Here is a 13650-nt window from a genome sequence, read left to right as displayed (position 1 = left end):
AAGAGATCGTAACAAGGCCCTTTTCCATTCTCCCCATCCACACCCTTTGTGGTAAGCTGAATCATGGCCCCAAATATGTCCACGTCCTCATGCTGGAAACCTGTGAATGTTACCTTATAGGACAAGAGGGAATCCACAGATGTGATTATGAAGCTTGACATGAGACTATCCTGAATTATCCAGGTGTACATCTCACATAGACCTGACATAATCACACTCCTCAAAAGAGGGACAGGAGGAACCAAGGTCAGAGGAAGGAGTTGGGATGAGAGAAGCATAGGTTAAAGGGACACACTTTGAATACAGAGGAAGGGGCCACTAGCTAAGGAATACAAGGCTCCTAGAAGCTCTAGAAAAGCAAGGAAATGTTCTCCTCTCGATTCTCCAGAAGGAACACTGGCTTTCTGACACCTGAATTTCAGCCTTCGGACCTCCAGAACCGTAAGAGAATAGGTGATATTTGAAGCCACTGGAGTTTGTGGTCACTTGTTCCAACAGCATTAGCAAAGGAATACACCCTTTAAGTCTTCTGGCAAAGGAGCCCCGCCCCTTCTGGCAAAGGAGCCCCGACTGTTCCGGGCCACACGGAGGTGGCTTCTGCACAGCCTTCCTCCCGGCCAGCTTGGAAACAAGTTGAGCGTAACAGGAGTTGAGACAAGGGTCACATCTATATGTGGCATTCACTGCCCTCCCTATGATTTGTTTTCACACTCTGTGTTCCCACACAGAATTAAGGGAGCACTTTAAAAAAGGAAAAACATGTCAGTTTGCAGATTTGTGTATTTAACATGCTCTCTGCACATCTACGTGTATGGCTATTTAAAAAACCTACAGTTTTATTTTAAAGGAATAATAATACAGCCATTACATAGGAAAATATAACATATTCTATGAAGTATGTATTTTTGAAATGAAATTACTACTTTTTCCAAAACTAAAACATGCAGGTAAGTTGGCTGGCATTGTTTCATATTTTTGTAAATCTTTTTTGTATCTGTCTTAAGAGAAGACGGCTGCATTCTCTTATATTTCTGCACTTATTGCAATATATCGGTGCTGGCTTAAGTATGGTCTGCGTGTACTTTTAATGTCTTAAACGCCAAAATTAAGCCAGCTTTCAGTGCATATGTGTGTGTACATGGGTGTGTGTGTACATCTCAATGTGTCTGCCCTTGTGTCTTAAATGCCAAAAAGTCAGCCAGCCAGCTGGCTTTGCACCCAAATTCATCATAAATCATTGTGGGTTAGAATCTTACCAAATACTGGCAATTCTGATTGCTTAGAAGTAATAGAGTGACAAACAGGTGGAAGAGAACAGGCAAAATGTTTTTAAGTCCCCAGACCCATGGGTCAGGAGATGACAATTAAATCCTCAAGCTGAGAAATACCAACACCTACCAAAAATAAGTGCTCTATTTAACTGCTACGTGAAGCTTTCCTTCAGTGCAAGAACTGTGAATGACAAGCATTCTTACATGCTACCAGAACTTTCAAGTCCTATTTTTAAAAATGTTTCAAATACTCACCAACAATTTTAGAATTAGCATTCCATGTGATTATTTTTAAAAGATCACAAGGATAAAAGAATGAATCAAAGAGAAAAAAGGGGAAGACAGCTGGGCTGGAGGTAAACGTAGAACAGAGGAGGAACTGGGACACTGCCAAGCAGGAGCAGAGAAAGAATAACACGAGGGGCCCCCAAGCGCGTGAGTGCACAGGCGCACCAAGACCCTGGACTCCGGGTTCTCTCCCGGGAACGTGGGACGCCAGCAGAAGGTCTGCACACGTGGTCAAACCAACTGCCATTTCTTGAAATCCTCATTTTCTTTCATTCCGGACGAGCATCACAGGCTAGCAACTAAGATGACCTGAAAAAGCGCCCAACCCACACTGGGGTAGGGCTTCCAGTTTCCCAGGCCGGACGTCGAAGCGCCGACTTACCGAGCTGTGGCCCATGCTGGCGGCCGCCGTCAGCGCCTGCTGCAGGGCTTGGCTCTTCCTCAGTGAGCCCGGCTGGGGAGGGCCTGTCGACCACTCACAGGTCAGCAGGTACCGGAGAATGTCGCCGTGGCCCCTCAGTGCGCTGTGCACCAGTGCGCACTGGCCTTTCTTGTCCAAGTGGTCCACCTGGGGGGCAGGAAAAGGTCACGGTTTAGAATCACCTCCTCTCGGAGAACACAGTGCACCCCAAATGAAATGCACAAACCCCATCCCACTGCAGATGCTTGTGGAGTTTGCATTCCAATGCAACTTTCTCTAGAGCACCAAATCTCCATTTGAATGACTTCCTTGAAGTGAATGGAAGCAAGGCTGCAGGGACCCTTTGTGGATCTAGCAATCACAGGGCACCCTCATTTTCTGTCTCTCCAGCAAATGACTTAGAGCTCCAGGTTTTTTGGGAGACATGGGTGAGGACACAGACCAAAGCCTCAACAAAGCCCTATGCTTCCCAACGCTGGTTACATGAGTGGAACACTAAATCTGTCACACACTAGGATTCGGGGAAATACAGCAGTTCTTTAGCCACTGAACCAGGAGAGCCAGCCAAAGGCAGGGATCTGGAAAATCTAGCTATGAATACGGAAGAGCAGGAAGGGACACTGAGGACTATGTAACTGGGGAAGGAGGCCATGCACAGTCAGGTGAGCTGGGACACGTTAGCATGTAAAGGGGGGCCTCAAAGCCAGCAAGGCCAGCTCACCACAGAGTTAGTGTCTAAGTGCGCCTTACCTCCTAGAGGTCCAAAAGGCAGCAGACGAAGTGTCATTCCCTGTCTAATCCCAAGGAATACTGGACTGGAAGAGGAGCTCAGGGTCCATCCACCCTCACCCCCTCGCAGATTCTGGGGATGCTCTGCACCCCCACCCACTTTGCAGGAGCCACCTGCATGACACCCAGCCACCACCCACAGGGCTTTCAGCTGTGATGGGAGGGGCCGGCCAGCCTTGGAATAAAGAAGCCACAACTGAGTTGTGGAAATGAAGGCAGGAGATGTGCATGAAGTACCCGCTGGGAAGGCTTAACCGCAACGCTCTCCTTCCGTGAGCTGAAGTTCATTCATTCCAAATGTTGTATTTTTGAGGGAAAACAAAAAAAGGCTCCCGTAGTTACTATAAGCCTAATTAATGTCTTTTTGTTGAAACTTAAATATCCTAATTAACCATAAAGACAAATCCCAGCAATTTATTTCTATTGCACATCCCCTCTCTCAACGAAATGCTTCTAGTAAACCTCAGTAGAGTTCCCTGTGAGTGTGGCACTGTTCTCATTTACTCTCTTCATATTAACGGTCCTAGAGTAACTTGTTTAATGAGAGTTACATTTATTTAATGCTCACACAGCAGCCCTGTGGTAGATACCGTTGTCATACGCATTCTACAGATGAGAAGCCTGAGGCACACAAGCTCCACGATGTGCCCGATATCCTAGCTGGCAGGTGGAGAAATGAGCATTCCGGGCTGTCCAGCTCCTGCAGCCAGGTGCTCCCAGGTGCTCCTGCAGCCAGGTGCTCCTGCATGCAGCCAGGTGCTCAAACACGCTCAAACACATGGCTTCTAAGACCCATACGACTCATTTCATTGTTTAAAAAAAAGAGACATGAGAACGCCTGGGTGACTCAGTCGGTTAAGTGTCTGCCTTCAGCTCAGGTCATGATCTCAGTGTCCTGGAATCGAGCCCCACATAGGGCTCCCTGCTCAGTGGGGAGTCTGCTTGTCCCTCTCCCTTTGCCCCTCCCCCCGCTCGTGTTCTTTCTCTCTCTCTGACAAATAAAATCTTTAAAAAGAAAGAGAGAGAGAGAGAGAGAGAGAGAGACATACAATGAGATGGGACAGGCGGAAGAGGGGGAAAAAAATCAAACATCTAAAATCTTCTCAACCAATCCAGTGCTGTGTTAAAATCTGTGCTTGAGCTCTAGGTCACCATTTCCAGGCTTTTGAAAGGATGACCCCCACTCACGCTGCCAGTGGCCAGTGTGTCCTCGGTATTCTGCCTCCCCTCGCGCAGTATGAAGCCGATGAGCAGAACACAGCACCCTGGCTCTCTCCCAGGCCTCACCGTCAGGCACTGCCTGGCACAGGCAGCTCACCCTTTCTGTTTACGTGGCCATTTCTATTTGTTGCAATTCGACAAAGTAGAGAGGCTGGCCTAGCTGACGATAATTCTAGCAAGGCTCTGAAGACATTCCACCCACTGCGGAATGCCACGGGCTTACCCTCGCCCCCTTCTTGGCCAGCAGACACACCAGCTTCATGTGGCCAGCAGCTGCAGCGTAGCAGAGGGCGGTCATGCCATTCTCTGACATTCCCTCCAGGCAGGCGCCGAATTCCAGGAGCAGAGTGACCACTTCCTCATGGCCGAGGTGGGACTGGACGCACAGGATTGGGGCATTATTTAACACTTCTGTCCTGTAGTTCACGTTGGCCCCTCCCAAAATCAGGAGACGGCTCACCTGTCGAATATGTCCCCCAACGAGATTAATTTCTCATGTAAATGACAGTCACTACAGCACCTGCGGAGAGGGGCAGCATCCTTTCTTTAATTCAGGGGTTTCAAGCTAGAGTGGGCAACAGCACGACCTGGGAGTGCACTGACCGTGCACTTTCCTGGTGGTGGAAACCTAAAATAGCAGCTGCTCTGGAAAGCCGTGCGGAGACTCCTCCTGATCTAGCAATCCCACTTCTGGGAATACATCTGATGGAAAGGAAGTCAGGGTCTCAAAGAGATAGCTGCACCCCCACGTTCACAGCAGCACTAGTTACAGTAGCCAAGAGATGGAAGTAACCACAGTGACTCGTGAAGGAGAAACAGAAGGGGCGTGCACATACAATGGGGTATCATCCAGCCTTTAAAAGGAAGGTAATCCTGTCACATGCTGCACCACGGATGACCCTTGAGGACATGATGCTAAGCAAAAAAAAAAAAAAAAAAAAAAAAAGCCAGTCACAAAAAGACAGACACCGTATGACCCCTTACATGGGCTACCAAGAGAAGTGAAATCCGGAGAGACAGAAGTAGAACAGTGGTTACCAGGGGCCGAGGGGAGGAGAAAAGGAGTTAATAAGCACAGCGTTTCAGTTTTATGTGATGAAAAAGTTCTGTATTCTCTTGCATAGTAATAGGAGTATACTTAACACTACTGAATTCTGTGCTTAAAAATAGTTAAGATGGTAAAGTTTACGGTTTTTTGGGCCAAAGTTAAAAATTAAACCACAAAAACCTTTTATTTAAAAAAGACACTTAAAACGCACATCCTCAGGCCCCACCCCCAGATTTCTGATTCAGTAGGTCTGGAGGAAGGCCTGGGACTGCGCATTTTAATGAGTTCCCAGATGATACGGATGCTGTCGGTCAGCAGACCACACTTTGAAAAATCACTGTTTAATCTAAATAAAAACAGAAAGTTCATTTTTCTGGCAATTAAATAATTATCACAGGATTAAATAATTAACAGCCAGTAAAGCCAAAAGTAAAGGCTTTACAAAGAAGCGTCCCTGAAAGAAAAAGTCAAACACGTTAAAATGTTCATGTGCCTCTGGGGTGGTCAGCAGCACAAGACTCCCGGAAAATAACCTGCTTTTTCTACTAATTACTACATCCGCCACCTGCTACACTTGCTGTGTGACTTTCAGGAAAGTACTCAATCTCTCTGTGCTTCAGGTGCCTCCTAAGGAAACAACAGTATGCCATCCCATTCTACCCAGTCGGTACTCTGCTAACAGTGTTGGAAGGTGTACTTTTAGAACTTCCTTGCTGGATTCCTTACAAGACTTTATCTGGAAGGTATGTGCTTAGAGGCAGAGCTTTCCTAAAGATATCTGTCATCAACTCACACTTCATCTGCTTCTTGGGAAAAACATTTCCTTTGCTGGCATAATGATGCTGGTATTTTTACCACTTAACCCCCAATCGGTTTGTGGCTCTTCCCCTAGCCCACAGTTCTTAACCCCACTGCACACAGAAACCCCCTGGGAGCTTCAAAGTTTCCACTGCTGGAGGCCCACCCTTGGAGAGTCTGACTTGGCCGTGGTACCAAGAGCTCCCAGGGGATTCTAGTTGGCAGCCAGGGCTGTAAACACATCAGGTGATAAATGCAGCTGCAAAGCACGGGCTTGCTCGGAGCTAGGCTCCCTTCCAGCTGTGTGACTTCGGGCACACTACCAACTGCCCCCAGCCTTCGTGTCCTCATCTGAAAAATGGACAGAAGACTTGCACTTCTTCGAGTTGTTGTGCAGATTAAAAATGAACATGCCTCACACACCTACAGCTCGTGGCACAGCCCACAGCATCCTGTAAGTGCTAAATAAATATTAATTGCTATTGTCGGTCACCTTCCTCAGGCTCTTTAGAAGGGACAAGACCCCAGGTGCCTGGCAACCCAGAGGTCTACCTAGCCCCCCTCCTCCCCACCCGCCGTCGCTAGCACAGAGCAGCAGGGAGACCTCCTGCTTATTTGAGGGGAGATGTAGGCACCTCCTATAACAGCCACCAAAAGGCACATCCAGAAATTTTCAGATGCCTACAGCAGAGTCTCAGTTCCCTGAAAGCAGGCAAAACCAATAAATAGAACTCACTTGACCATTGTTAAAAAGAAAACCACCAGCCCAAAATGGCGTTACTTGGGCCAGGCCAAGTCACTAACCCGGGCCTTAATGCTTAACCGGTTGCAGTTTCAACCTCCTCCAGAAATCTAAGTCTTAACCTGTCAATCTAGAATTTTCTGATCAGCACCAATGAGGTCATCTGTCACATGGGCCTTCTCTACCCGCCATAGGAAGATGAGATAATCTGCATTATAAACCCCCCTGTCCTTTCCCCTAAGGGAAGCTGACCTTGCCTGGAACAATCCTTTCTTTACTTCTGCTTATAACTTTCTTCCCCCACTCTCCTTCCTATAAAAATCTTCCGTTTTGTACAACGCCTCCGGCTGGCCCTCTACTTGCTAGGTGGGATGCTGGCCCATTCATGAGTCCCTTAACAAAGGGCAATTCGATCTTCAAATTTACTTTGGTTGAATTTTGTTTTTTAATATCACACAACAGATGCCAAATGTTCTTCCAAAAGTGGTAACATCTTGACGAGGTTTCTGATCACTCTGTGAGACAGGCTCTTCTGCTACCTTCAACTTGACAGGTGAGAAAACAGAGGCTCAGAGGGGGAAATGGATCAGCTCTGGGCACAAAGCTAATTACGTCGGGGTCCAGCGGCCGCAGCAGCTCTAGCTAAGATTACTCCGCATTCAAGGAAGGGGTTTCATGGTTCATCCTATACATTATTCCTAACCACATGGAAATCTCCCGATCCTCGCTACCACAGAAGCTCTCACTGGATAACATTTGGAAATGGCACAGTTATCTATAAATGTCTGGTTTAATGAATGCAAGAAAATAAAAAAGGGGGTTGAAGGAGACAGGCAAAGCAATGAGATCATGAAAACCCAGAAGCTCACACTGGAGTCCCAGTTTTCCAAGTATCCCACAGGTTCACAGTGTATTGCGTAATTGCCCTGCAGAGAAGGACCAGATCCTTTTCATCAAAGGAAGTCAGGCCAAAGTCCACGCCTAATTCCTGTCTCCTCCCCTCCCTCTGCCTTCAGCTGGAGAATCACAGCCTCAATTCTCCCAGTTCACAGCCTTGGGAAGCCCATGGTTGGCTGCCACTCTGATGCGACCCTGTGAGGAAAACAACGCCCTGGGTGGGAGCCTAGGGGCACTGGCAGCCAGGACCCCAGTGGGCCGGCATGACCCCGGTCTGCAAGGGGGGCTACACTGTTAGAAATCACTGGCATGCCGGTAAAATTAACATTCATCTACCAAGTAATCATTCTGGAGCAAGTCACTTTAATTTACCAAAGTGGCAAACTGCAATTACTGCTCAAAATGACATTCATTCCTGTATGACAACATTTAATACTCTCTAAAAAAAGTTCCTTAATTGCACGCATAATTTTAAATTACTGTAATTTGTTCAAGATTCTGTGAAAACCCTTTTTTTTTTTCTTGAAACATAAAAGAAACAGAAGGATAATGGAAAGCCTTAAAATTCTATCACCAATTACAGAATTCTGGGCAGGGTGTGGATGTAGGTGACAGTGGAGTTCTATAAAACAAAGATAAATAACTCTTTAAACTGCAAGTATGTTGAAAAGGAAAGTCTATGATCTCAGGAGGGTCAAGCTCATTACATTCTTACACTGTACCTTTTAATTTACTGTCTTAAAAACTCATACTCAACAGGGTATGACACTTCCCATTTACTTTTCTCCACATTAAAAGAGTAACTTTTGTGCCCATAATTCATTCAAGTAGTGAAACAGATATTGCCATTTTTATTATTTTTCTTCCTCATCAATACAGAATTTCACTAATTATGGAGAAGCCAGAAGATACACTTTAAGCTGAAAGATGAAACAATGTTAACACAGTAACTTCAACTCTCATTTCTATAAGATCTAAGTAAAACAAAAATTCTTAACATGACTTCTTCACTACGTGAAATCTAAACTCAGCTGCGTTCTCCACCTTTCCTCTGGAGTAACTCCATCCAGAGAGGACGAGCTCCCTGTGGTCAGCAGGAGCTAGGTCTCCCTAAGTACAAACACCGGCATGCCGATCCAACCAGCCTGTAAGATGTTCATGTGGGTGCAGCCGGGGACACAGCGCTCACACCTGTGTCTGAAGCGGGGGGCAGATCACAGGGTTCTGGTGAGTGGCTCTCCAGTGGTGTTTTGCTGTCAGGTGCCCGGCCAAGAGGGGAGTCAGGCTGAAAGCCAAGGTGCCCCGGGCTCATCAAGCCTGGAGCCCTAACACTGGGCTGAGTCTGCCCGACAAGGCAATACTTTTATCTTTGCAAAGCCCTGGTTTGCATCCATCCAGGAGCAGTGGCCTTTCTCTAAGCAACACCCAGGGCGCAGCACGGGGCATCAGGGCTCTAGGGGAGCTGTCCCAGACTCAGGGCACTGCCACATCCTTCCTGACACCTGGGCTCCTCTCCTCGGTCTGCTCTTTCTACCCTCTTCAAGCACCAGGAAGGCAGAGGAGGGAGCATGGGGAGCAGAACTCTATCTACCAGGGAAGTGTGCTGCAAGGTCCACACTCGCAGACACACAGCTGAGGTGCAGGCGCTGAGGGTGGGGTGTGCAGACAGCGGGGGAGGAGAGAGGTAGGAGTCCCCCAGGAGTACCCCCAGGGCACCCTTCCCAGGTGGGTCTGATGAAATGGAGGGAGGAAAAGGGAAGGGAGATGCCCAGAAACCTCCAGGGCTTCGCACATCCTTCCCCACATGACCACTTACTTACACTCGCCCTTCATGCTACTGGGGAGGTAATGGGCAGGACTGTATTCATGGAGGTGTTGGAAGGGGAGGACCTGGCTCCTTGAGAACCCATCTCAGAGGTTCCGTACACAGCAGGGCATGTCAGGGCCTGGGGCTGGAAGGCCTGGAGTCTAGCTGACATGTCAAGTGGAAGACATTTATGATCTTTACACTTTGTACCGGACAAGATGGTTGTAAGCTGCTGTAAGGAAAACCAGTCATTCCCATACTCTTTTTGGGAGTTAGCCCTTCTTTGTTGCCCTAACAGACACTTGGCCCTCATGTGTTTTAGATTCTCAGACGTGGTTAAATGAGGAAGGAAAATCTACTCTAAAAAGCACAGCAGAAAACTGTGACATGACAGCCAGTGACCAAGAGTGAGGACGCTCCTGGCCCAGCAGCGGGCCAACCCCTGCTACATGTTCCATGGTCACAAATACACATGTACATGCAACTTCTAGAACAGTGTATCTCTGTATACCCATCGCTTCATTGTCACTCATCAATGCTTAATTTCCTATGAACCATAAAGAGATAGTCTAGATTAGAAAACCAGCACACTTTAAAAAATCCATTTTCCCTGGAAATCTCCCTTTGACCTTTGGTTTCCTTTGTGAATTGCTTCCTCATCACATCTGCTCTGAGACAGTCACACGGCTCACATGGCAGCCCACATTTTCCTGCCCAAGCAAAACCTAGACTTCTAGAAGAGAAGAGAACCAGTCACAGGGCATTTAAGCCTGTGTGATTTATATCAGGCAAAAAAAAACATCATTAGCAGCTCGGCCAGCAACTTCGGCCACTGCCCAGGGCAGGGGAAGGCAGGACGGCTGGAGGAACGGTGGCAGGGGTTGGGAGCTCTGGCTCTCCATGCAGAGGGCCGCTCACCTTCACGTTGGGAGTGTAGAGGTTCCTGAGAGAGGCGAGGGCAGCAGACAGCCCCTCGGTGCTGTACCCGATCCACAGAGCTTGGAGGTGGCTCGAAGAGATTCCCGTCTTCTTACTGAGGCCCTGGAAGCAATCGGAGACAAATGGGTGTCCACATCTCCTTTCCCTGCTGCGTCAGGCTGCAAGGGGTACACCGGGGAGGGAGGTGCAGCTGGGCACTGACGCAGGGCTGTAGCATGAAGAACGCCAGGACCTAGGAGCCTGACTTCCCTCGCTAAAACCAAGAGTCCAGGAACACGCCTGCCCTGGCTACGTACACTATACCGGAGCACAAAGTTTCTTTTTATAGAAGTTCTCCAATCAAAGAAAGAAGAATAAAAATTGGAGCATCGCCACTCTGTCACCGTTCATGAGGAGTCCAGGCAGAGATCAGTGGTTACTGATAACATCCCGCTGAGAGGAGAAGCACAGATTCTACACCGCCTGATGCCGGAGACCCCCGACAGGCTTAGGGTTTAAACTCTGAAGTAACTGTGACAGTCTGCCCCCCCCACCCCGAAACAGCAACAATCAAACCTGAGCCTGATTAAGCCTCTAGCTAGGACTACCAAGCGACAGGAAATCCGGGGGAAAGAGGAACATGTTAAACTAGACCATGAGAACCAGGGACGCAGTCGGAAAATCCCAGGGGTGCGAGACTCCCCAGGTCGTGTAGCTCAGGCTCTTCAACAACTAAATACCCAAGGAACAAAAGGGAATCGATGGAGTGGAATCTTTAGGTGAAAAGGAACTTTTAAAAGAGATTCAAAGAAAGCTCTGCGAGGGTGGATAAAGCTGCTGAAAATCTCCAAAACCAAAACCCATCAAAATGGCGATGGAACTCTACCTGCCAGTGGTGTGTCTCACCTTGAAAATGTGTGCCTTCAGTATGTGGTGGCCAAGCTCCATGGTCTGCTGGCGGTTCAGCTTGCCCTCTTGTCGAGAGAACATGAAGGCCAGGAGAGCGTGTCCGTTCCTAGAACAAGAAACACAAAGGCTGGGAACAAAGACCCCCTTCCACGAACTGTAGGCTCTCAGGTGTGAACATCTCCACACGACTCTGAACTCCTCCTGGTGCCTCAGCATCGCCATACAAAATAGGTGAAAAGTTGCCTCTTTACAAAAGATGGCCACCACTGTTTATTCTTCACGACATTTTAGGGCTTTCTCTGGATTCCCCTATCTCTGTGGAGTGACCTGGAAAGAAGTCCTAGCACAGGGCAGGTCTTTATTTTGGAATCACCCACTCTCTGTCCCTCATCCATCACTCATCACCTTGTTTACTTACCTCCCTCACAAAAATGTAAATTCCATTAGATTAAGGGTCTTGCCTAAGGCACATTGATAGTCACAACGCCAAGCAAATGCCCACCCCTTAGCAACCATTCAAATATGCATTTCTTGGATGGAAGGATGTACAGATGGAGCAGAATTCAGGCCTCCCCTCAGCATAATCACCACTGGGAGCAGACCTGGTCAAAGGAGAAAACCTGACAATGAGAAGGAAAGAAAAATCGAGCCAGACAAAGCCACAGCTCATAATCAGAAACACCTAGAAAGCTATGATGCGCAAGTGGACTTGCTAGGTCTGGGCACATGGTGGACAATCAACTGACTCTACCAGCTAATCCCCCACCAACTCTTTCATGAAGGAGCCATCCCACCCAGAATGCTCGCCACATCTGTAAGACGCATTCTGCCTCCTGCGGGCGCAGGCCTCTGCCTGAGCCCATCTGTTTGGGAAAGATGCTAAGGGCTGCTTACTCCATTAGCAGTGACTTCTGTACAATGTGAGTTATTCTCATTTCTATCAACCTGACAACTCAGGTGCTGTTTTTTCTGGGGGGAGGGGGGCGGTGAGCAGATCGTTGTGGAGAAAAGGACAAAGGTTATGAAAAAAAAGGACATTCTCCCAAATGTTTTCTGACAGTTGCTAACCTAGATGATTAAAGGCATGCATCATTTAAATTCTGGTCAGCTGTCCAGCTGCATGCAAACCACATTATAGATGAGAAGACCGAGGAGACCAAGAGATTGCTTTATACACTACAGGGGAAGGCATGACTTACAACTATGCTGACACTGAGTGTCCTGATTTCCTGTAAGGGACTAGAGCTCTTCCATGAGCACACATCCACTCCCAGACCTCAAGCTTGGGTTTCCCTCTCAAATGAGATCCTTTCATGTTCCAACCCCTCCTGCTCTCGGCCACCTGCCAGTGCTCCAGGCCCCGTGCCCTCCATAGTCCCTAGCCACGGACAGGTCCCAGGGTTCATCCTGGCCCACATCTCCCAGCCACGGGCTAAGCTATTCTCAGTTTCCCAGTCGGCCCGGTGCAGTGGCCATGCCAACTGTGTCCACCACAAAGACATGTGAGGCTAAGTACCACGGCTACCCCTTATGGGGAGACAACCATGCACGCTTCAGTGGCTGGATCAAAGGCTTCTAGTCATCTCAGCTAAGCACACGGCTTCTCGCCTGAGGAGACAATTCACCATGTAATCACTAGATAACCTGCCTTCCTCTATATCCCATTTACCTTTTCTTCCCTCCCTCCTGGTCTCCGGATCACGTGCCCCTTCTAAGTCCACCCGCACTCTTAACTCTGTCCGTTCTCCAAAGCTTCCATATATCAGGCTTACACTACATACCAGATGCAGAAATTTAACTTAATTATTTCATTAATCTGTACAGCCCTGTGAACCACTAAGCAGCAAAATTCCCGGTTTGTTTACATGAGGAAACAGAGGCCTGTGCGGGTTAAGTGATTTGTCCACAAGATCAAACAGCTGGTAAACAACAGGGTGGAAATTTGAACCACAGTCTACCCAATGCAAGTGCCTATGCTCTTCATCAGCGCACCATGATTCTCATTCGTTCGTTAACATCCACCTCCTAACTAGCACCAGGCTGGAAACCGAGGGTCCCTGGGGAACAACGAGGCGCTACCCTGGAGGCGCTTTCAGCCACCAGAGGAGACACACTGTAAACAAGATCCCGCAGAACCGCTGTGAAAGGCCTCAATGGGAACACAGAGGAGGCAAGTTGCCTGTACTCCCCGCCCCCATCCCCTTGCATTTCCAAGGTCTCCTTCCTCATGGATTACTTTTTCCCACATGATCTCAACACCGTTTCCAGCAACATCCTCATCTCCTGTGTTAAAAACAAACCCTCCCCCCGCCCCACAAACAATCCTCAACAATCATGATCGTCAGTGGCTGTGAGAGACATTCGACATCGTGTGCCTGCCGACGCTCTCCACCCTCCTACTTCCCGTCCCAGGACGTGGGCTCTCTCCTCTTCCAACCCTCGCTGTCTGATGGGAGGAATCTCTAAGGATGGAGGACCCTCCTCCCACACTAGGAAGCCAACGGCCCCCCTTCGTCTTCATCTTGCTTTAGCTCTCAGCAG

The 13650-nt window shown here is 48.3% G+C and overlaps 1 protein-coding gene across 11 annotated transcripts in view; it reads right to left on the bottom strand.

Moving 5' to 3' along the window:
• Positions 1-13650, bottom strand: part of TANC1 (tetratricopeptide repeat, ankyrin repeat and coiled-coil containing 1) — a 227096-nt gene that overhangs the window by 27827 nt on the left and 185619 nt on the right. For all 11 annotated transcript variants that reach the window (XM_057318071.1, XM_048214539.2, XM_048214535.2 and 8 more), the window contains 4 exons: positions 11107-11215; positions 10201-10323; positions 4214-4450; positions 1942-2127 (listed from right to left, as the gene is read on the bottom strand). In XM_057318071.1, coding sequence (XP_057174054.1) covers positions 1942-2127; positions 4214-4450; positions 10201-10323; positions 11107-11215 — 655 coding nt within the window. The remainder of the gene's footprint in view (positions 1-1941; positions 2128-4213; positions 4451-10200; positions 10324-11106; positions 11216-13650) is intronic.

Source organism: Ursus arctos, unplaced genomic scaffold, assembly GCF_023065955.2.
Source record: "Ursus arctos isolate Adak ecotype North America unplaced genomic scaffold, UrsArc2.0 scaffold_1, whole genome shotgun sequence".
Taxonomy (NCBI): Eukaryota; Metazoa; Chordata; class Mammalia; order Carnivora; family Ursidae; genus Ursus; species Ursus arctos.
This window is presented reverse-complemented; position numbering and strand designations above follow the sequence as displayed.